We start from the raw sequence: 22,577 nt of genomic DNA on the forward strand, positions 1-22,577 counted from the left end.
GATCCTGGGCCCGGGTCGGCCCGACTTCTCTGGAGCGCGGCAGCTGTGCCCGAGGCAGGGCGGGTGTACAGGCTCCGTCCCAGCGGGTGACACCGGCCACGGCGGCCAAGGGCGCACCCTGCTCGGGGGTCTCGGCCTGGGGTTCTTCCTGCTGCTATCCCGAAACTGTGGCCCCGGGGTACAGTGGCACTGCGTGTGAGTCCTGCCATCGGGGCCACTTTATGTCTTCCCTGCCAGGTTTGGGGATCCTAATGTCAGAGTGTAACTTTGTGGTGGTGCCCAAGTGAGGTGGGGACCCCCATCGCGGCCACATCGTTCCCAGCCTTCCATTGCCATGTGTCAGGGCGTCTGCTGCTGCTGCCGCCTGTGCGGCTGTAACTGTAGGTGTCACTTGTTGCTGTGTACACTCAGGGTGACAGGACCATGTGTCAGTGTTTATGTGAGTGATTCTCGCTAGTGCAACAAGGCATTGCATTTCATTGTCCTGCCTGTTAGGTCACCCTGAGTGGGGTCCCTGGAGGTCATTAAAGTGCCCCCAACTGCTGGAACCACAGGGGAATGGGAGGTTGTCTGACTCTGCCCAGATGCCAGTGTTGCTGTCCCACAGAGTGTGGAGTTGACAGGAGTGTCTGGTAACTGCCCATGGAATCATCTCTTCTCCACTCAGGTCTTGGGTGTGGCTGTGTGACCATGAGGTGGTCTCCTGGGGACTCCTGAGGTGGACTTCAGAAGATGTCTCGTGACCTTCAGCGCAGTGTGTGTGTGTGTGTGTGTGTACGTGGGGGGAGGGAGGTGACTTGGGTGGATGGGGGGTTGCAGGGCTGTGTCCCTCCTGTGGACATTAATGACCTTGGAGTTGCCCTGTGCAGCCTCCTTTGCTCAGAACTCTCATGCCTGTTGTGGGATGGGGTCTGTTGTGTCTGTTGCACAGCGTGTGTGGCCAGATGGGGAAAGGGGACTCTGTGTCCCTGACAACCTGTCCCCCAGAGTGCATGTCACTGTGTCTTGGTCTCAGACAGGAGGGTGGTTTTGTAATGTTCATGCTGCGTCACGTGCGGTACAGGGTGCAGAACTGCACAGGTGTGGGTTTGCACTAGTCTGTGTATCTCTTGTGGTCCGTGGATTTGTGTGTGTGTGTAAATTGGTGTGCTGTTGTGTAATTCAGGATGTCAATATGTGTATTTGTGTGTTCATATAGAGCTCTAAGAATCATTGTACCTAGACACTGTGCGTGTGTGTGTGTGTGTGTGTGTGTGCACAAAACATGTAGTGTACTGGGAGAATAAGTATTGGTGTCAAGCCTCTGTGAGTCTGAGCAGGAGAGGGAGAGATTGTGTGTGTATGTGTGCACGTGTGCACATATTTCCTGCTGTACAACCCCATAGCATGGGTCTGTGAGCTCAGGCAGTGCCCCCACTGGGCAGCAGGAACTGTTGGAGCCTTGGAAGGGTTGGGGGAGGGGCACCGCCAGAGACTCTGGGGGTTTCCCAGCCCTAGCCCCAGCCCTGCCAGCCGCCACTGGGCATCCTTGCCGCCTTCCAGGAAGGTTCTCAGGGAGTTGGCGCTGGAGAGGCCCATGCTGCCAGGCAGCTGGCAGATGCTGATTAACCCTGAGTGTACCCTGGCTAGCTTCAGGACAGGCTGGCTTGGGCATGAGAGGGTGCCAGTGGGCTCAGGCACAGGTGTCAGGCCATCGGGCACCTCAGCATCCTCTCCGGCAGGGCCCCTACCCCACACTGTTGGGTTGTGTGAGCAGTGGCCGGTGGCCTGGGTTGACTGTCCTCCTCCTGGAGATGGAACCATGGCCCTTCCTTCTCATTCCACCTGGGCTCATCTCTGGGGCTGACACCAGGGGCTTCTCTCAGGGGCCTGTCCTGGCAGTGCCAACCTTGCAGTGGCATGAAGGAGATCTGTCCCTCCTCAAGGGTCACAGCCTCCTCCCTAGGAAAAAGGACTGAGTGGGGTGGGCTCCCTGGGACCCAGGACCTGGGTGTGGGCTCACCTCCATTGGCAGTTGGCCAAGTCCTGTGCCGCAGCCCCCTCCTATGATGCCTGCTGCACCCCCTCTTGCTGCCTCGAGCCCTGATGGCTTGTCAGAACTGAGGGGATCAGGAAGGCTGGGGCTGGGGAGACTCCTGGGGCTTGACAGGGCCAGCTGGGCCACCTCGGGACTGACCTGCCTTCCCGTCTCTGTTGCAGAACACAGATCTGTTTGAGATGATTGAAAAGATGCAGGTGAGGATGCTGGAGACCCCAGCCCTGGGAGCCACCGAGCTGGCTGGGTTGGAAGTGGGGGCCCTTTCAGTATTTCTAGCCCTACATCTTTCTGAGGACAGGCCAGGAGTCTTCGATAGACCATGCCAGGAGAAGATGGTGGCAGTTTTTGTCCAGAGTCCTCTGTCTGGGGGTCCAGTAGAAGAGGGGACCTCTCTTACCTGGGGACCCACCCAGGCTCCCAGCTGCCTTCCCTGTGTAGGTCCCCAGCAGGGCTGCATCAGCTCAGCTCACCCTCACCCCATAAGAGGCATCACAGCTGTGCTGGACCCCAGGCAGAATGTTGGAGGGGACAGATGCCAGGGTGCCTGTCAGCCAGAGCTGCGCTGCTGTGGGGAGCTGTTAAGGATCCGGGCAGCCTGGGGAGCCGCTCTGCCCCTGCTGCACCCCTGCCACCTTCATCCAGTCCTGGTCTCCCAGGCCCTTGTCTGTGTCTTGTGTGGGCGTGTGTCGGGGGAGGTGGGTGGGGGGGGTTGGCGTGGGGGTGGCTCACAGAAGCCTCAGGAGCCTTCGTCAGCTCACCCTCCCCAGCCCTGCTCTTTCCTGCGCTCCTGTTTCCCGGCCTCTCTCCGTCTCCACCTCCTCCCGCTCCCCACGTATCTGGATGATGCAGTGGCCCCCTCCCCACGCTCACACATGGGCCTGCGCACGCACCCCTGCCCCCACTCCCAGCAGCCGTGCATTCCTGAACAGAGCCCCCGCCCCTCCCTGCTGGGCTGGCTCTTCAGAGGGGCCTGAGGCATGAGCTGGCCAGCACCCTACCCTGGGAGTACCCGTCCTGCTCCCCACGTCCAGGGCTCTCCCAGGGCTTCCCTTCCACATGGGCAGGAGCGCAGGAGAGCCGGCCTTCCATGGAAGGGTGCCTGGCAGCAGGTGGGGGTGTAATGGGTGATGCCTTGTCTTTCAGGGAAGCAGGATGGACGAACAGCGATGCTCCTTCCCGCCACCCCTCAAAGTAGGTGAAGCAGCCTGACCTCTGGAGCAGAGGTCAGCAGAGGTCCCCCCTGCGGGCTGGGGGAGGGGCTCCATGTGGCGCCACAGCCACCCAGTTGCGAAGGGGTCTTACTGTGTGCCTTGTGCTGGGCCCTGGGTGGCCACTGCCCCAAGAGCTCTGAGTCCTGGAGCCCCTCCCTGCCCACCGCCCTGCTGCCCTTGGTCACCTCTCCAGGCAGCTTCCCTGACCCTCTACCGTCTGCAGCTGCAGAAAGACTCACCCAGGAGGGGCATTGGCTCTTAGTGATGTGGGACCCATCAACCCGAGAAGGCTGAATGGCCCTAGAAGACATGGCTGGGCTTGGGGGAGTGGGCCCAGAGCTAAGCAGGCTCCTGGGCAGCAAGCCAGATGCTTCTTCAGGGCCAGGGGTCTCAGAGTATGGTGCTCAGATCGGCGGCCTCTGGTCATCTGGGAGCATGAGGATGCCAGTCCCCGGTGCCACCTGCCTGGCTGCACCAAGAAGTGGTGTGAGGCGCAGCACCCTGTGTCCTCCAGGCCTCCTGGTGGCCCAGAGTTCTCCTCCGGGGAGGCAAGAGCCTCCTTTCTCCAGTCAGAGTGAACCCAGAAGACCCAGCACTCAGCCTGGCCTGCCTCTAAGCTGGCCTTGTAGGGTCCCCCGGGGCAAGTCACTGCCCCATCTGTAAGCTGGGGGATGAGGCCATGGTCCCAGGGAGCTTGGGAGGCGAGGAGGGTGGGGACACCACCCAGCCGTGCCTCTCCCCCGCTTGTCTTTTGCAGACAGAGGAGGACTATATTCCCTACCCGAGCGTCCATGAGGTACCTGGCTGGACCCCCAAGCCACCCTTCCCCAGCCCAGGGAGGCCTTTGTGAAGGGCATCTGGACACCAGGTCCTCCCTCCCAGGGGCCTGGCTGCAGGCTCTGCTGGGCTGCTCAGTGTACAGGCCCAAGACTTTGGACTGATTTGGACTGATTTGCCTGGCTTCTGAGCCAGACGTTTCCACCTCCTGGGTCAAGGCCATGTGTCCCCCTCTCCTACCTGCCCCCAACTCCCATCCTTTGAGTCTGGGACAGAGGGCTCGGTGCTGTCGGGTCGGGGAGGGAAAGGGCTGGAGCAGGTACCCAGAGAGAGTGGATGTGCACCCTGGAGTCCACACAGCTCTGGCCAGTCCATAGTATTCCTTTGCCATGACAGAAGGGGCCCAAGTCTGAGCTGGGGGGGTGTCCTGAGGCCCCCATCAAGGTGCTGTGTGGGTGGCTCTCAGCTGAGTCCCTCTTCAGGTCCTGGGGCGAGAAGGGCCCTTCCCCCTCATCCTGCTGCCCCAGTTTGGGGGCTATTGGATCGAGGGCACCAACCATGAAATCACCAGCATCCCCGAGACAGAGCCACTGCAGTCACCCACCACCAAGGTGAAGCTGGAGTGTAACCCCACAGCCCGCGTCTACCGGAAGCACTTTCTTGGCAAGGTGGGTGGCCAGCTGGTATTGGGGTTTGGCTGGGGTTGTCACAGCCCAGCCTCATGGGAGGATGGGCCCAGGAGGAGTGCCCTCGTGATGGGGTGGGTGACAGTCCCAGAGTCCTGAGTCTCAGGGAGCATGCGTGTGGGGTTATTCATCCATTCAACAAACATCTATTGCAAAAGGAGGTGGGATGACATGGCAGTTAATAAGAGAGATACCAGGGGGTGGGCCCCGGCTCTGCCACCTGCTACACAGGCACGGGGCGAGCTGCTTAGCTTCCGTGTGCCTCAGATTCTGTCTATAAAAATGGGGATAATGACACCCACCTCACGAGGCTGTTGTGAGGTTTCAACAGACCATGCTTATAAGGTGGTTTGAATGGCATCTGGAACAAAGTAAGCGCTCCTCAGGTGAGCAAATAATGAGCTCCAGCTGTGTGCCGGGCGCTGCTCTCGCACCTTGCAGAAGGCAGCAAACAAAACAGGCTCTGCCCGCCCTTGAGCAGCTTGGGGTGGGGCTGGGAGGACAGTGTCACGTGATGGCTGGGCCTGGATTGACCACAGCCCCAGAGCAGGGACCCTGCCAGCAGAAGCTTGTCAGAGTGACACTCACGGTGTTCTTGAGAGTTGCTGGGTGGAGCCATGGGAACCGGAGAGGTGGTCCCCTGCTCGGGCCTCCTGGGAGTCAGGCTCCATGGCAGTGCTGTCTGCATGCGGGGTCACAGACAGAATGGCGGAGCATACCCCAGGTGTGAGCCTCCTGGCCCAGGCACAGGTCTAGGCTCTTCCCTTTGTTGATGGTGTCATCTTGGGCAAGTTATTTAGCCTTCCGGAGTCTGTTTCCTTGTCTATAAAAACGGGGATAATAAAAGTACATTTAAAACATATAGAGCCAGGTGTGATGGCACACACCTGTAAATCCAGCCCCTTGGGAGGCCGAGGCAGGAGGACTGTAAGTTCGAGGCCAGCTTGGGGAACCTAGTAAGATCCTGTCTAAAATAAAAAGGGCTGGGGAGGTAGCTCTGTGGTAGAGCTGCCTTGGGGTTCATTCCTCGGTGCTGCCAGAGAAGGCAGATAGAACCGTGTGTGTCGCATAGTAAATAAGCAATTAGCCATAGCTGTTATTACCTCTTCCTAATCCCTCTGTGAGGTCAAGATCATCCTGTTTTTACAGAAGAGGAAATTGAAACTCAGAGAGATGAAGTGACTTGGTCAAGGTTGCAGTTACTGAGCCCAGAGTTGCAGCCGCCCTGGCTGACTGCCGAGGACTGGGCTCCTAGCAGTGTGTGTCCTTCTCTTTACCCTCCACCCCGGGAGGAGGGGGTGGCCCTTTGGGGGGATTCAGAAGCTGCGCCGTGACCTCAGCCTGGGCCCAGGGCACCGGCCTGACCCTGGGAAACACAGGTGCTAACTGTCTGGGTTGGAGGAGGGTCCACCCAGCAGGCGGGGCTCAGGAGCCATCCCCTGGGACAAATGCAGAGCGCAGAGGGATTTGTCTTCCGCTGAGCCCTGTGGGTGGAGAGAACTGCACCCTAGGTGGCCTCAGCCAGAGGTGGCCTCCGCCAGAGGCTCTTGGCTGGGTCTGGCAGAGGCGGGATCCAGGGAAGAGCAGACGTTGGCACTCGGGAGAGGTTGCCAAAGCAGTGAGGAGCCACAGATGGTGGTGCCGGGCCTTGAGCGCAGCGGGATTTGAAGAGGTACAGGTGGCAGTCAGAGGCACAGAGACTGGGGTTAGGTCAGCAGGACAGGGGACGGGGCTCCAGGGTTCTGACCTGGCAGAGAGGCAGGGTTATTTCCGGACTCCAGATGGGGTGCCTTGGGAAGCAGCCAGGTGTGCGGGCACTGAGCCTGTTCTGGGAGAGGAAGGTGGTGAGGGTGACTGTGGGCATTGCTGTCCTGGGCCCTGAGTCCCTCCTTCACTGTGTCCCTTGGACTCCTCTGGGTTTTGGAGGCAGGTGTCCAAAGAAACTCCCCAGCCACTGGCCTTCCTGCAGGTGCCTGCCACTCCTCAGGGGATAGTGCTGAGCATTTGGGGGTTTCTGCTCCTCGGGGCAAGGCAGTGCTGGGTGGACTCCCTGCCCCTGTCCACTCATTTGTCCCTGAACTGCAGATCTGTGGGGCCAATCCCCCGTCCCCCTTTCCCCACCGGGCTGCTGAACACCAGGGTTCATGTAGAAACAGGATTCACTTCCAGGTTGATCCCCGGGTGGGTGTGGCTGGACTGCCGGCTCCACCCAGGGCTGGGACTGGTAGGGAGCCGGGAGCCAGGCTGGGGTGGCACCTTGCCACACTTGTAGCACTTGGTTTCCGACTTCTCCACCTGGAGCCGTCAGCCAGCTCCCTTCTGGTGTCACCTGAAGCCGCCACCCCTCATGCCCCCTGGGGTGTCTTTCCCTGCCGATCCCTCTTTTCAGGAGGCAGGAGGGTGGGACTCACCTGGTCAGCTGCCATGTGTGTGTGAGAGTGGTCCACTTCCTGTTTCCCATAGGTCCTGGCCGGGGCCACAGAGCCATAGAGCCGTGGGTTGGCAATCAGCTAGTTGGCTGGAACCCAGGGTCGTGCTAATGCTAGTTGGTTTTTCTTACTGAGCACCTATTGTGTGCATCCCCAAGAAAGGCAAGGGCCGGTGACAGGCAGGCAGGGGCAGTGTGGCCCGACTTTAATGCAGAGCCAGAGAGCAAAAGTCACTACAGATGCTCCGGAACACTGCGTCTTTGCCAGGTGGTGTCGCTTTCAGTCCCTGCCACCTGATCCAGGTAGGTGGCGTCACTCCCACTTTATATATTAGGAAGGTGAGGCACAGAGGTGAGGTGACCCAGCCAGTGACAGATCTGTCTGAAGCGGAGCCGGCTACTGGCCACAACACTTGCTGCTTGGTGAGGGACCCATCTGGGGGCAAGTTGGCTTCTGGTTTCCAGAAGCTTCCAGCTCAGCCTTGCCCACTCCCCCCCTCCCCTGCCACAGGAGCACTTCAACTACTACTCACTGGACACTGCCCTCGGCCACCTGGTCTTCTCACTCAAGTATGATGTCATTGGGGATCAAGAGCACCTGCGGCTACTGCTCAGGTGAGGACAGTGTGAGGGACCCCAAGACAGAAGGGAAGATTGGGGTCTACAAAAGCCCATCTCATTTTATCCACTCTTCTAATTGAGGCCCAGAGAAGGGCAGGATTTGCTTGAGGTCACACAGCAAGTGAGTGCCCCAGCCAGGCCTGATGCCATCATTGCCTGTGGTCCTCCCTGAAGTCTGTCCTCTCTGGTCTTGGTGTGGAGGCTGGAGGGCTCCCCGCACTGCCCAGCCCTTCACCGTGGGCTTTCTCCTCCCAGGACCAAGTGCCGGACATACCACGATGTCATCCCCATCTCCTGCCTCACTGAGTTCCCTAATGTGGTCCAGATGGCAAAGGTAAGGCCTCTGCTCCCAGGCCTCCTGTGACTGGCTCCTGCCCGAGGGGACACAGGGCTTCTGCTTCAAGTGCCGCAGCCCCCCGGCGCTCCTGTTTCCCACCTGCTCCTGCAGGGTCTGCGTGCTGCCTGTGGCCCCCTGGCGGCTTTTGGCGCTCTCCGCAGCACTCTCAGATATCGGGGGACCCCAGTTTCCAAGTCCAGTTCTGAATAGCCACGGGCCCTGGTCCTGCTTCAGCCTCAGTTGTTCCCAGAACAGCCTTCCCTCTCCCTTTCTGCTGCTGTCCTCCCAGAGCTGGCCCTCTCCCTCCTGCCTGGCCACACCTCACGCCCCTCTCTGTTGCCTCCTGCAGCTGGTGTGTGAAGACGTCAATGTGGATCGATTCTACCCTGTGCTCTACCCCAAGGTATGACTGGACCTGGGCCCTGATCACTGAGGGTGGGTGCCCCGGAGCTGAGCATTTATTGGCGACCTGCTTTGTCACCATTTTCCTCAAGTCCTCTCATTTGATCCTCGTGTCTTCTCTGCAAAGTCCACAGTTTGCAGAACAGAAAGCACAGAAAGCTCTGGGTCTTACCTAAGGATGCACAGCAGATACGGAAGGCTTCATTTGAATCCAGGGTTGCCTTGGAGGCAGGTCTCACTCATGTTGGGAAACTCTCACTGCTGTCTGGGGACCCTCCTAAGGGCAGCTGGTCCCCAGACTATCACTGGCCTTGACTTCTGACCCCAGAGGGGTCATGGTCACCTGTGGAGATGCTGCCATCCACAGCAGCTGCTCTCCCCGCTGGGCCTGCTAGTTCCAGGTGCTGTGGCCATGTGGGGATAGGGACAGAGGCTTCTGTTTGCAGCCAGCCAGGGGGGCTTCCTGGAAGAGGTGGGACTTGAAGACATGTAAACCCCTGGGGCCCTGACTGGATCCTGGAGCAGGGTGAGGTCCCTGCGGGGTGTCATGGTCTGGGAAAGGTGTCCTGAAGGATGGATAAGGTCTCAGAAATCAGGTCCCACCTCTTGACTGTGGAAGGGGAACTGAGGCCCAGGGTGGGGAGGGGCTGCTGAAGGCCCCACAGCCCGCTGGTGGGACCTGGCCATTCTAGAAGGATGAGGCGGGTTTGCAGGGGACCCAGGGGACAGGTGGGCATTCTGGCGTAGAGTGGGGCATCTTTGTCTGGGATAGGCTAGGGGGCTCATAGCAAAGCCCAGGCACCCAGCAGACTGGGGTCAAGTCCCACCCTGCCACATTTGCAGGCTGCTGGCTGGGGACACATTGCCAAAGCTCTCTGAAGCCCAGGCAGCCTGAGGGTCCCTTTGGGCTTGCTGAGGCTGTTACATATGGCGCCAGGTGTGGCACTGGACATGTGCTGCTCAGAGAAGGGTAACTTGTAAGTGCAGTCCAGTCACCACTGTCCCCCCATGCCCCTGCAGGCTTCCAGGCTTATCGTCACCTTTGATGAGCATGTCATCAGCAATAACTTCAAGTTTGGAGTCATTTATCAGAAGCTCGGGCAGGTATGTGCCTCCCACCTGCCCCCACCCCCTGCCCTCCATCTGGCACCTCAGACCTGCCAGGGGACTGTACCCCACTGGGAGTGAGTGGGGCTGGGGGCGGGGCAGCTCAGACCCAGCTCGGTGACCATGGCCCCTGTGGTTGGTTCCTAGACCTCAGAGGAAGAACTCTTCAGTACCAACGAGGAGAGCCCAGCCTTCGTGGAGTTCCTGGAGTTCCTGGGTCAGAAGGTCAAACTGCAGGACTTCAAGGGGTGAGTGCTGGGGTGGACACGCACAGCTGAGCCGACCCAGGCACCTGGGCAGGGAGGGAGCCCCCGTCCTGGCCCCATGGAGGCCTGGCCGGGGCTGAGACTGAGCCGTGGCCTGGGGGGCCCTGGGGCAGGTTCCGAGGAGGCCTGGACGTGACCCATGGGCAGACGGGGACCGAGTCTGTGTACTGCAACTTCCGCAACAAGGAGATCATGTTTCACGTGTCCACCAAGCTGCCCTACACAGAAGGGGACGCCCAGCAGGTAGCCTGGCACCCAACCACCTGCCTCTCACTGTCCACCTGTGCCCCCACCCACCTCTGTTCAGTATCTACCACGCCAGGCTTGGTGCTGGGCCCTGGGATACAGCACCGAAATCATCCAGTTCCTCCAACAGAGGGCCCTGGGAAACCTTCACTTCATTCTGTGAAGTGCGGATAGTAATGGCGTGACCTCGTGGGTGAGAGTGGAGGAGGGACTCACAGGGATAGGTTCTGATACATAGCAAGAGCCAAAAAGGTGAGCTAGGATTTTTGTGGGAAGTGAAGGGCATTATGGGGTCAGGTGGTGGCACTGAGATCTGGCCGATCGGGGGTAAGGAAGAGCTTTCAAGACAGGCTGCAAAGGAGCTGGCAGGAGGCTCGGAATGTTTCACACCAGCTTCTGCAAAGTCCTGGAGTCGAGGAGGCGCAGGCACCATGTTCCAGGAACTGAACTAAGAAATGTGTCACCTTGACCCGAGCTGCCTTAGGCCATCTGCCTTACCCCACTTCCCCAGCCCAGGGTGCTAAAGGGGTACTTGAGAAAAATGGAAATACACTTTCCCCTGTTCTTGGTGGCTTTTTCTTTTCTTCTCTTTTCATAAGACCATCTGTTCTCTTGAGCAACATGAATATACGTGGAGTAGAAATTGTTTATTTAATGGAGGGTCACATTTGGGGGCATTTAGATAGGAGAAGATTTGAGAGGAAGGGCTTGGAAACCAGGATTTGGATCCAGGTCTCTGAGCTCATCGTAGGTCCTTGCAAATCACTTCTCTCTTGGTCTCGGTTTTCTCACCTGCCACAGGTTTCCAAGAGAACTAAAATAATTCAAAGACAAGTGTTCAACACTTATTTTTGAGTGGGGGGGCAAGCAAATCCTAAGATGTGCTCTCTGCCTACCCCAAACCCTCTCCCACCCCTTTGGGCACCTCCCACCCCCCACAGGCAGGCTGTAAGTCCTGTGGCCCTGTGCTCAGTTGCAGCGGAAGAGACACATCGGGAACGACATCGTCGCTGTGGTCTTCCAGGATGAGAACACGCCCTTCGTGCCCGACATGATCGCATCCAACTTCCTGCATGCCTATGTGGTGGTGCAGGCTGAGGGTGGGGGCCCTGATGGCCCGCTCTATAAGGTGGGTGGTCTCAGAGTTCTCCAGGGGCACTAGCAAGGGCCCTGCCACAGCTCAGCCCCCCAGCACACCTGTCTCGGTCCTTCCCACTGTAGCAGTGGCCAGGGAGGACCCCCCCACACACCCTTCACTCCTCAGAGAGACTCCTCCCTCCCCCACCTCCTGCCTGCTGCCAAGCCCTCTGCCTCCTTTAGCCTCCTCCCAATGATCTGAGGTCCCCTGACCAGCCCCACCCCTCAAATTCAGGGCAAAGGATGGAGGAGCTGAAATGCCAAGAGGATTCTCCACCCAGCAATCAAAGCCTCCTGCACCCAAGGGCAGGAGGGGAAGGGAATGAGGGACTTCTGGCTGGTGTAGGGTGGAACAGGCCGCCCAACTCCACAAGGACAACTGCCCCTTCTCTTTCAGGTCTCGGTCACTGCAAGGGATGATGTGCCCTTCTTTGGGCCCCCGCTTCCGGACCCTGCGGTGTTTAGGAAGGTGAGAGAGACTGCCCCAGCCCTGTGGTGTGCAGAGCAGGACTAAAGGGGAGGGTCTTGGGAGGCCCAGGTTCTGCCTCATGAGGTTCTGAAGCCATGACAGCTGGGGCACCCTAACCCTGCACCTGGGATCTGCCTTTTCTCTTGATCTTGATAAGAATTGGGTCTTTTTTTCCCCGAAGGTCATGGAGTAAATGACATGACTGCCATTTTTTCATAGCAGACCTTGGCCTTTCCTCAGTCTTATTCTTTCTGAAAGTTCAATCTTTCCTCTAAAATATTTGGGAAGAGGGCACATGTCTCTATGATCTTTCAGAAGCCACACTGCAGGCCTTGGCTTCATCCCCAGGTTTCCCCAGGCCCTAAAACCTGTGGAGGTTGCTCTCCCGAGGGGGTGGATGACCCTTAGTGCCTGGGCTGGGGGCTGAGCCAAGGAGATGCCCTTCTAGGAGTGCCCAGGGTGACCCAGGCCAGGCACAGCGCAGGAGCTGCAGCCCCTGCCTCACAGGGCTCAGCAGGCCCTTCCCGTTCATTTACCACCCCACCCCCCTTCCCATCTCCTTGGCACTGGGGGCTCCCAGGGGCCTGAGTTCCAGGAATTTTTGCTGACGAAGCTGATCAATGCTGAATACGCGTGCTACAAGGCTGAGAAGTTTGCCAAACTGGAGGTGAGGATGGGCTTTGGGGGCTGAGCCCCTTCTTCCCTTGCCTAGTCTAGAATCTCAGCCGGCTCCAGGGAGGGAAAAGGCTCCTTCAGACCCTGGCCCTGGGGGCTACCTGGGTGGGAGGAAGCAGGAGGGCCATGTCCGGGGCCCCAGGTGGGCAGAGAAGAGGGGGCCAGGACGGGAGGGTCCTGGGGGCTGCCTGACCTGTGGAGGGAAGGAGGGAGCCGGCGCGGCTCCGGGGTCCAGGACCGCCCCCCGCCCCCGCACCCCCTCACTCTGAGAAGGTGGTCGGGAGGGGACCAGGATTGGAACTCTGGGAGGACGGGCGGGTCACCGGGGCTCTCCCGATGCTGGCCCGCAGGAGCGGACGCGCGCCGCCCTGCTAGAGACGCTCTACGAGGAGCTGCACATCCACAGCCAGTCCATGATGGGCCTGGGCGGCGACGAGGACAAGATGGAGAACGGCGGCGGCGGGGGCGGCTTCTTCGAGTCTTTCAAGGTGGAGGGTCCGGATGGCCCGAGTGGGAGCCGGCGCAGGGCGGGACTGGGGCGGAGTCGGGGCGGGGCGAGGGCTGGCGTGGGGCGTGGCTAGAAGCAGCTAACTGGGCATGGGCGGGGCTGGGGCGGGGCTAGAGGCGGGCTCCCCGTTGTGGGCGGGGCCGGGGGTGCCTCCCGTCTGGGTGAGCTGGGAGGGACCTGTGCCTTGGGTAGTACCAGGCTGGGGGAAGAGTGTAAGCCGGGACAGTGATTAGGGGAGGAGGTAGTGGCCCGAGGTGAGGCTGAGGCTTGGGGGCAGAGTACCTCTGGGAAGTCAGCTGAAGGTCGAAGTCCCTGGGGTGGCAGAGTGGTGCTGCTGGTGTCCTGGGCTGTGGCTGCCAGCAGAGAAGAGACCTCTGTCTTGACCCAAGGGAAGAAATAGAGGTCCTAGGAGGGGTTTGTAAGCCATGTAACTGTTGAAGAGGGACCTGACCCGTGGGACCTACGATGGCTACCCGTGGTTTGGTTCAGTGTTGAGAGAACAGGTTCCCAGGGGTCAGACCCAGCTCTGCCCCTTACCAGCACAGGTATTTTCTGAGCCTCAGCTTCTTTATATCCGTGGACTTGGGTAATGGGAAACCACCTCAGACCACTTGTAGCTACTTATAAGGCAGTCAGGTTAGCACAATATAAGTTAAAAAGCAAAATGCAAGACTGCTCCTCTGCCTCAGCATGAGTGTCCAAGTGAGAATCAGAGGAGGTTCTCTCACCCCTGGAGGGGCTTGGGCAGCAGGGACCTAGGCAGTGGCCTCTTTGCTACCATCTCCTCCACCCACAGAGGACTGTCTCTCCTCTGGGTGCCCAGCCAGGTAGTTGAGCTGTACCCTTACCCTAGGGCAGGCCACAAGGCTGTGGGTTTGTATACAGGGATAGCCCAGTGACCCAGAAGGAGCCGCCCTGCCTCTGCCTGCTGGAGGCAGGAAACAGGGGGGTGAACTTGGGTTTGGAGTGGTTTCTTTGAGAAGGATTCCAGTGGTCTCACATCAGGAAGGTGCCAGACCTAGATTAGGTCAGGGAATTTCTCAGAGGTAGCGGAGTCCACAGTCAAGGGCATAGGATTTGGCAGATGGGTTCTAGCTCACCTCTTCCTATCTCATCACCTGTAAAGTGGGCATGAGGATCAACACCCTGTGGGGGGACTGAGCAGCAGGGTGAATGTAAAGCACCTGGTCCCCCAGGGAGCACACAAGAAGGGAGGGAGGAAGGAAGGAGAAAGGAGATCTCAGAGACACCCCCCCCCCCAAAAAAAAAAAAGGGCAAGAAACAGGTTTCTGGAGGGTTCTGTGCACATTTCATCATGACTCAGCATCTTCTCCTGTTCCTACAACTGCCTGAGACCCAGCACACAGCAGCCTGTGTGGCTCAGAGAGATAGTGTGACATGCCCAAGGCTGCCCAGCAAGCTGGTGACAGAGCCAGGCCCAAACTACTCTTATGCACTATGCGTACCTGCCTCTTGGGTGGCATATAAGGACACCTAGAACTCACAAGGAGATGGGATGGGACTTCCTAGGGTCACCAGGGTGGTATTAATAGGGAGGGATTAGATGCCTGGGCCTCCCCTATGCCTCCTCCACACCTACTCTCACCTTCATAGCGGGTCATCCGGAGCCGGAGCCAGTCCATGGATGCCATGGGACTAAGCAACAAGAAGCCCAACACCGTGTCCACCAGCCACAGTGGAAGCTTTGCACCCAACAACCCTGACCTGGCCAAGGCTGCTGGAATAGTGAGTGTCCCCACCCTCCCCTGCCCCTCCCAGGGCCCTCAGTGCCCCCACCTCCTGAAACCTGGCCCACCTCGCTCCATGGCCTTGCTGTCCACATGCCCACCCTGGGCTCTGGACTTGGTCTAACCACTGCTTTCCACGGGGGTCAAGTGCTCCTGCCAGGACCCGGGTGCTGAGAGCCTGCAGCCCCTTCCCCAGCTCTTTGGCCCTTTATTTAGATGTGACTTTCTGCGGGTCAGCTCCTGGGCAGTCTCTGTGTCCCATCCTTATTGAGTACCTACTGTCTGTGTGTGCTGGGAACTGGGCTGCTGTGTGGGCACCTACTGTACAGCCTGGGGTTTCTGGGAGTACCTAATGTGTGTCAGGCTGTGGGCACCCACTGTGTGTCAGGACCTGCGTTGCTGTGTAGACATGCACTCTGTGAGCACCCATGTGGGCCTGGTCCTGAGTTTGTGTGGCCAGCCCTGGGCTGGTGTGTGAGCACCTATTGTGTGTCAGGACCTGGGCTGTTGTGTGAGCATATGATGTGTACAGAGCCTGGGATATCAGTGAACACCTACTGTGTGTCAGGAAGCCGGCTGCTATGTGGGCATTTCCTCTGTGGCACCTCCTACTGTGTGTCTGCAGCAGCCTGGGCCTCTGTGGCTGTGGCTACCTATTGTGTGTCAGGAACTGGACTTCTGTGTGGACACCTCCTGCGTGAGCCCCTCCTGACTGTCTGCCAGACCCTGTGAGAGCTGGCCCTCACTCCGGGGAGTGCTGGGCGGGCAGGAGAAACTTGTCTGCGTGGGGGCCGAGCTGCTTTGCGCCACCTCCTGGCCTCCCGGGACACTGCACTCACTGCTCTCACACTCCATCGATCCATCCACCCCTCCACCTGTTAACCCACCCATCCATCAACCTATCCATCCATCCATCCATCTACCCATCCACCTGTCTACATACCCATCCACCCATCCACCTGTCTATTCACCACCCATCCATCCACCTGCCCACATATCCACCTGCCCACCCACCTGTCTGTTCACCCACCATCCCTCCATCAGCCATCACCTGCCCCTGTCTTCTGCATGCCAAGCCCTGTGCTCAGTGCTTCGAGGCTGTTGTGTGGCAGGGCCCACCCGCACCTGCCCTGTGGGCTGATCTAGCTGGGGAGCTAGGTAAGGCCTCTGCTGCCCGAGAGTCACCAAGCTCATCACTGTCATCCGAGGAAATGGCCCAACCTCCCCCAACCCAGGTTCTCCAGCCACTCCCTTCCTCCCTATTGGAGTGGCCCAGCCTCCTGTGGGTGGCCTCCGAGGGACCCCGGGGACAGGGACAGGCCAGCGGCACCCACCATGGCAGTAACCAGACCCATTTCTGTTTTTGTTTTTGCACAACTCTCTTCTCTTCATGTTACTTCCTCTCCCTCCACTTTCTTGTCTCTGTTTTTCTCTCGTCTCCCCTCCTTCCTGTTCCCTCGGCCTCCCTCGGCCTCCCCCCTCCCCGCCTCTTCCTTCTCTTGCCGGTCGTTTGCTCCTCTCCCCTCCCTTGCCCACTCCTCGCGCCTTCCCTCTCCCCTCACCCTGCCTTTTCCCTTTTGCCCTTCGCTCCCTGGGCCATCTCTGGCCTGCTGCTCTGCCCCCTCCCCTGGGCCCCATCTCTTTCTGTCTCCTCCGTCTCCCACCTCGCTCTCCTCTTTGCTCTCTGTCCCCTCCCTCGCCGTCTCTGTCCCTCGCCCTCTGCTGCTTGCCAGTCATTGCTTATTCCTGGGAAAAGCGCGAGTAGATTCGGACGCCGGGGCAGTGCCATAGGCATAGGAACCGTGGAGGAGGTTGTCGCCCGCGGGCCGCGGCTCTGGAGGCTGCCTGCACGCGCTGTCCACTGCTCACTCTCGGGACGGAGGCCATATTGGGGACGTTGCCCTCTTTCCCCGGGACAGGCCCAAGGGCGTGCGGGACGGGGTGCCGAGGGCTCTCAACACCTCTCTGGGGGCTGGCACCTGGGCCAGAGCCAGGGGCCCTTTCCAGGGGCCCCTGGCTCTGCCCAGTCCCTGCTGGGGTCTGGTGCCCAGGCCCCTCTGCCAGATGCACGTCCCCCAATATCGCCGGTTCTGCATGGAGTGCCGCTCCTCCCCCGCCCCGACCCTCTCCACCACCAACTGCCCTGGGGGGTCCCGCCCTCCGCCTCAGGGCCACCTCCTGCCTGCCCCGTGGTGTGTGCAGATGGGGTCTTTCAACTGCTGGGCCAGAGCCTCTCTGGGGCACAGGGTTGGCCCGGGGCCGGGGTTGCTACCTCACAGTCACCACCTGTCCTCGAGCGATAGGTCCCATGAAGCCCAGGGAGCAGGACGGTGGCCATTCTGATGACTTGGTCTCCTCCCCTCCCCGCCCAGCATGGCTGCCCCAGCCCCTCAGGTCCCTGCCCTTCTCCTGGACCAAGATCCCCGCTGTGTGGACGCAGAGAGGCCCTGGCCCTCTCTGGGCCTGTTTTCCTGTCTGAACTAGGGGCTGCCTCCGAACGCACGTCTTCTCTCCTTTTTCGCTCATTACCTCTGCTTCAGGGGGGCAGGGGTGGGCGGCAGGGCCCAGGGGGAAGTGGGGGGCCCTGGGGCTCCCAGGGCAGGTGGGCGCTGAGTTGGGGCCTCTCCCCACAGTCACTGATTGTCCCTGGGAAGAGCCCCACAAGGAAGAAGTCGGGCCCGTTTGGCTCCCGCCGCAGCAGCGCCATCGGGATCGAGAACATCCAGGAGGTGCAGGAGAAGAGGTGGGTGGCGGCAGGACCGCCCTGACCTGAGCTGCTCTGACCCCTGCCCAGTGGCAAACAGGTGCCACGGGAAGTGCCTCCGAGACCTCGGCAGCATACAGGCTCCCTGGAGGCCCGCGCCCTGCAGATCAGGAGGCTGTAGGTCGGAGGGTCAAGGGGCTCTCCCAGGTCACAGGGCCAGCCCAGGGCAGCTGGGATTGAGCCCTGTCTGGGACCAGCACCCGGGTTTGCCATTGCTGCCTAGGTGTGAGAGGGGCGGGTGCTGGTCTGGGCAGGCACGGGGTGGGTGGGGCCTGGTGCATGCCTGTGGGCCAGTGTAGGCCGCAAACCCTTGTTAGCAGCAGAGCTGCCCCAGGAAAGCAGAGAATCGTTTCTGGTATGAACCTGTTTCCACCATACCCGGGCTGTGTGACCTAGGGCAAGTCACTGTACTTCTCTGAACTTCATTATTCTAATCTGAAAAACTGGGATAAGAAAATAGCCAATAGCAGGGGGCTGCTGTGAGGGTTCCACACTGTGCCTGTGCAGGGGTTAGGGGCACCAAGAGCATTCCAAGAATGGAGCCAACCCTGTCCTCACTGCCACCAACGTTCAGAATGCCATGAATCCCAGGTTCAGGTGTGGCACTGCCAGGTTCGAGCTGGCCGAGTCTGGGCAGGTCCCTTTCCCTCTCTCAGGCCCAGTTTCCCTGTCTGTCATGGGGACCATGATGCTCCCTCCCATGTAGAGGAGAACTTGGGAGATGTCCTATTGTGTGGCGCTGCACTGGTGCCTTCCCCATGGCTGGCCAGGGTGTGCGCGGGATGACGTGGCCCTGGAAGGCGGGTGGGTGAAGGCAGGAGGTGCTCTGACTCCCCCTCACCGCCTGGGCCTCGTTCTACCCCAATGCCAGGCCTGGTGCTGAACCCCCCCGCTGCCCCCGTGTGCCCCGCAGGGAGAGCCCTCCGGCTGGCCAGAAGACCCCGGACAGCGGGCACGTCTCCCAGGAGCCCAAGTCGGAGAACTCGTCCACCCAGAGCTCCCCGGAGATGCCCACTACCAAGAACAGGTTGGGCTCTAGCCGCCAAGCCGGGGCTTGGGAGTGGCCCTTTCACATCCTGGGACTTGGGCTGCCCAGGAGCCCTGACACTGCCACGAGGCATCAGGGAGGCCTGGGCACCCTCTGACACACCCACTGAGCACCCTGTGCACGCCAGCCCCCACCTCGGCAAGGTACTGGTCCTGTCACATAGGTAACCAGCCGTTCCAGACAGCACAGTCAGGGGGTGTGGTCTCCATCATGGCTGGGGTCGTAGTGTTCTCAGTGGGTCTCCAGGGGAGACCTCTCCAAGGGGTGGCATCTGAATTGAGAGCGGAGCGAGGAGTCTGCCTTGCTAGGTCTGGCCAGCCTGACAGAGAGAAGAGGGTCTCCAGCGAGGAGCCCAGCAAGTGCAAAGGCCCTGAGGCATGCTGGATACCGCAAGGAAGGGTAGTATGCAGCTAGAGCCAAGCAAGAGAGGGGCTGTGCTGGGTGACAGGAAAGGGGGCAGAGGGATAAGCCTGAATGAGAGCTTTGAATCTGATCCCGAGAGGAATAGGAGCCTTTAGACGATTCTCGTGAGAGAGCCCCGTCCTTGGTGCTGTCTGGAGAAGGGGCTGGTGGGACAGGCCTGGGAGCAGGGAGGCCAGAGGGGGCTGCTCCCTCTGTGTGCCCAGGCTGAGTCCCTCTGGGCTGGGTTCTGCTGGCTCAAGAGGAGCGGCAGGAGCCAGACCAGGCGAGCCGGGCCAGAGAGGCTGGTGTCTGGGAGTCAGATTCTCTGGGGTCTGAGCAAAGGAGTGAGACTCCAGGCCGGAGACCCAGGGCCCTGAGCCTGAAACCAGGCAGCGAGGGTCGGGGAGTAGGCCGTGGTTGTCTGGGCCCAGGTCGCTGTCCCCCAGCCACACACACCCCCCCATGGCCTCTCCTCATCTGGAGATGGGTCTAGCTGAGGGAGCTTGGGTGACCGTGCTGGTCCACACCTGCCTTGTGAGCATGCTGTGTGTGGCCGGGTGACAGTTAATCACTACTGCCATCGAACACCAAGTCCAGGTGTGGGGCTGTCTGGGGACACTGGTGAGCCATGAGACTGACGTGGGGCAGGGGGGACCTGGTCAGCTCCATGCACTAGGAAGGACAGTTGGGGGCTGCACTGGGAGGCCCGGGGGCCCAGGAGCTCTCTCGGAGGCCACTGAGGCACGTGGCCGGCTCCGGGCGGGGCCTCCCTGTGCCGTAGTGACCGTGACGGGCCTGCTCCGGTGGGTGTGGCTAATGGGGGCTTCTGTGCCAGGGCGGAGACCACAGCCCAGAGAGCAGACGCTCTGAAGGACTTCTCCCGCTCCTCGTCCAGCGCCAGCAGCTTCGCCAGCGTGGTGGAGGAGACGGAGGGCGTGGACGGGGAGGACACGGGCCTGGTGAGACGCCCTGGGGGTGGGTGCTCTGCTGCCATGGGAGGGGACAGGAGGGGGACCCTGGAGATGCTCTGGGCAGAAGCATGAGCCGGCCGTGGCCGAGACGTGGTCCGGGGACCTAGCTCAGCAGGGCAGGGCTGGCCGCCCAGTGCCGCCCGGGAGCCCCGCCTGCCCGGTTGGTGGCNTCCTAGACCTCAGGCCCCCAGGACTGGCTGCTTCGTACCGTGGCCTGGTGGAGAAGTCCGTGCGTGGAGAGGGCGGCCCAGGCCTGGCCCATGGCTTCCCAGGGGCCGACATTGCTGCCCCTGCCCCAGTTCCCTGTCACTCTTGCCCATGGGGCTGACCTTCCTCCCTTTGTCCCCAGGACAGCGTCTCGTCCTCAGGGACACCCCACAAGCGGGACTCGTTCCTCTACAGCACGTGGCTGGAGGACAGCGTCAGTACAACCAGCGGGGGCAGCTCCCCAGGTACCAGGCCGGGCAGCTCCCCCGGGCAGGGCCACTCGGGTGGGGGGTGGGGAACAGAGGGTGGGTGCGTTCCCATGCCCCAGGTGGTGGGTATGTGACTATCCCCACACAGATTGGACGGCTGGTAGCTTCCTGGATCAGCCTCCGAGGACAGTGGGGGGTGGATTAGGGGCGGGGGTCCCTCAGGGAGGGACTTGGCGGTGTTGGGCAGCACCGGTGCCGACCGCCCATCCATGCCCCGTCTCCCTGGTGCCTCCCCGCGGCCAGTGAGGTGGCTCCCTCCTGCCCCCCTCCCCAGGCCCCTCACGGTCACCCCACCCAGACGCCGGCAAGTCGGGGGACCCTGCATGTCCCGAGATCAAGATCCAGCTGGAAACGTCTGAGCAGCACCTGCCGCAGCTGGTAGGAGGCCCACCCTGGGGGACTAGTTGGGGTGGGGTTCTCAGGGGACCCAGAGGCCAGGAGGGCTTGGGCCCATGAGCCTGGGCACAGCCAGTGACTCTGCTTCCTGTGTCTCCTGCCCCTCGACTCCGTCTGTGCTGCCACCTCTCTCCGTGGCCACCTCGTGTGCAGGGCTGTTAGCCGCCCGCCCGGAAGGTGCAGCTCAGCAGGTCAGCAGCTCCTGCCTGGAGGGAGGGGAAGGTGTCTCTGCGAGAGCCAGCTGTCCCCAGTGGGGACGCGGCCCCGGGCTGGCTCCTCTGCCGCAGTTTCCCTACCTCTGTGGTGGGTTTGTAGGCCCCCGGCCTCCCCCAGAGAGGTGTTGGAGGAGCTGGTGGAGCCGGAAGGAGCTGGGCAGGGCTGGGCGGGGTAGGGACCCAGAGCCTGGGGCTCCGCATCATGATGTCGCTGCCCCCTTTTCCCCTGCAGATGAGGCCACAGAAGCACAAGGTGAAGATTCTGTGTCAAGCCAGGCAGCTGGGACCTCTGCCCTCAAGGCCACCGGCCCTGGAGCTGCCCGGCCTCCCAGCCCTCCCCTTGGCCCACCCCCCTGGGCTGTCTCTGCAGGGCGGAGCCATCCAGACCTGGGTGGGGAAGCTGCTGGCACCACCCTGTCCCCCAGGCTGGAGGTCTGGGCGTGGCCAGGGATTGGTCAGTGAAGCAGGACTGCAGGTCTAGCTAGCCTCCCCCCTGGGTCTCTGTCACCCCTGGGTGCCCCCCTGGACTTAGGGGGGCAGGGTGGGAGAGGCAGATTGGGAGAGGTCAGTGTACACAGAGCCTACCAGGTACGCGGCAAGACACGAGACATGTGGAGTAGGCACTGGGCTGGGCGTCCTGGCTTCTGATTGGGGTTTGGCTGTGTGACACTGCGCAAGTCACTCACCTTCTCTGGGCATCTGCTACAACTGGACACGATTATTTCAGAGGTCACTGAAGACTGGTTCCACCACCTGCACCAGAAGGGGGAATGTGTCCCCCAGAACCTCCCATCACACTAATCTGCTTCTTGGGGTCCCTGAGGCCCCAGGTGGGCTAATGGCAGGGAGGTGGCTGTGCTCATTACCCCTCCTGGAGCCTCAGCCTGGCACAGATCTGCTGTGCCCTGTCCACTGCCTACACGTGACAGAAAAGTGACCCCTTGTGGGGGGGCACCTGGCTCCTCCGGCCCAGCTTAACCCCTGCTGTCCTGCGCTCCTGGGCACCCAAGGCTGAGGGGTCTCAGCTGGCCTGGAGCTGCGGGCCTTGCCACCCCCCGCCCACTGCTGTGGAGGGGTCAGCCAGGCACAGCTGCTGTGAGTCCCTGTCCTCGTGTGTCTGTCCACACTTTTAGGTGCCACGCCAAAGGCCAGCCTCCAGCCCACCACCCACTTTGGAAGCCCCAGTGGCTGTGTGTATGTCAGTGACATTGTACAAAATAAATTCTATTTATCGCTATTGTACCTGGAGTTGGGCCTGGCTTTGTGTGAGCCCGCCAGGCCGACAGCAAAGCAGATGTCCAGTGTTTCCAAGGTAGAAGGGGCAGACCTGTCTCCAGCAGAGCTGCTGGGTCCGGGCACCCCTCCAAGGCCAAACCAGAGGGTCTGTGACCACCAGCTTCTTTTTACTTCCATATCATAGAAGCAGCAGGACGCTCTCCCGGCCAGGGCTGGTTATGAGGATTCAGTGAGCTGGTGCACACAAACGCCAGGCACACAGCAAGGGCTCAGTTAAAGATCGCTCCTTTCCCGGCTCAGGAAATCCCAAGAACTTCCCTTCTGTGGCCACCAGGGGGCACCAAGGGATAGCTAACCCGGCGGGCTGGGCGGGAGGGGGATGAGTGGGTCAGTCCCTGAGGCAGGTGCTCACA

At 60.7% G+C, this 22,577-nt stretch overlaps 1 protein-coding gene across 9 annotated transcripts in view; it reads left to right on the top strand.

The window, feature by feature from the left end:
• The window catches only part of LOC107142156 (RAP1 GTPase activating protein), a 42,888-nt gene extending 21,583 nt beyond the window's left edge, over window positions 1-21,305 (top strand). The window contains exons 4-26 of one of the 9 annotated variants that reach the window (XR_007352202.1): window positions 2,200-2,235; window positions 3,182-3,229; window positions 4,007-4,045; window positions 4,509-4,694; window positions 7,652-7,755; window positions 8,017-8,095; window positions 8,448-8,501; window positions 9,521-9,604; window positions 9,755-9,855; window positions 9,987-10,116; window positions 11,093-11,248; window positions 11,654-11,725; window positions 12,306-12,392; window positions 12,751-12,888; window positions 14,523-14,654; window positions 16,390-16,467; window positions 17,290-17,399; window positions 18,292-18,447; window positions 19,766-19,829; window positions 20,191-20,293; window positions 20,561-20,695; window positions 20,867-20,904; window positions 21,161-21,305. Coding sequence is in view for 3 of the 9 variants with exons in the window: in XM_048816123.1 (XP_048672080.1) it covers window positions 2,200-2,235; window positions 3,182-3,229; window positions 4,007-4,045; window positions 4,509-4,694; window positions 7,652-7,755; window positions 8,017-8,095; window positions 8,448-8,501; window positions 9,521-9,604; window positions 9,755-9,855; window positions 9,987-10,116; window positions 11,093-11,248; window positions 11,654-11,725; window positions 12,306-12,392; window positions 12,751-12,888; window positions 14,523-14,654; window positions 16,390-16,467; window positions 17,290-17,399; window positions 18,292-18,447; window positions 19,706-19,829; window positions 20,191-20,293; window positions 20,592-20,695; window positions 20,867-20,875 (2,130 nt within the window). In the remaining 6 variants the exon portion in view is untranslated. Of the gene's footprint in view, window positions 1-2,199; window positions 2,236-3,181; window positions 3,230-4,006; window positions 4,046-4,508; window positions 4,695-7,651; window positions 7,756-8,016; window positions 8,096-8,447; window positions 8,502-9,520; window positions 9,605-9,754; window positions 9,856-9,986; window positions 10,117-11,092; window positions 11,249-11,653; window positions 11,726-12,305; window positions 12,393-12,750; window positions 12,889-14,522; window positions 14,655-16,389; window positions 16,468-17,289; window positions 17,400-18,291; window positions 18,448-19,705; window positions 19,830-20,190; window positions 20,294-20,560; window positions 20,696-20,866; window positions 20,905-21,160 lie in introns of all 9 variants that reach the window. The other 8 variants (XR_007352201.1, XR_007352204.1, XR_001503525.2 and 5 more) reach the window with 8 other exon arrangements.
• Window positions 21,306-22,577: the final 1,272 nt, after the last annotated feature.

The sequence above is a fragment of the Marmota marmota genome, unplaced genomic scaffold (assembly GCF_001458135.2).
Source record: "Marmota marmota marmota unplaced genomic scaffold, marMar, whole genome shotgun sequence".
Taxonomy (NCBI): Eukaryota; Metazoa; Chordata; class Mammalia; order Rodentia; family Sciuridae; genus Marmota; species Marmota marmota.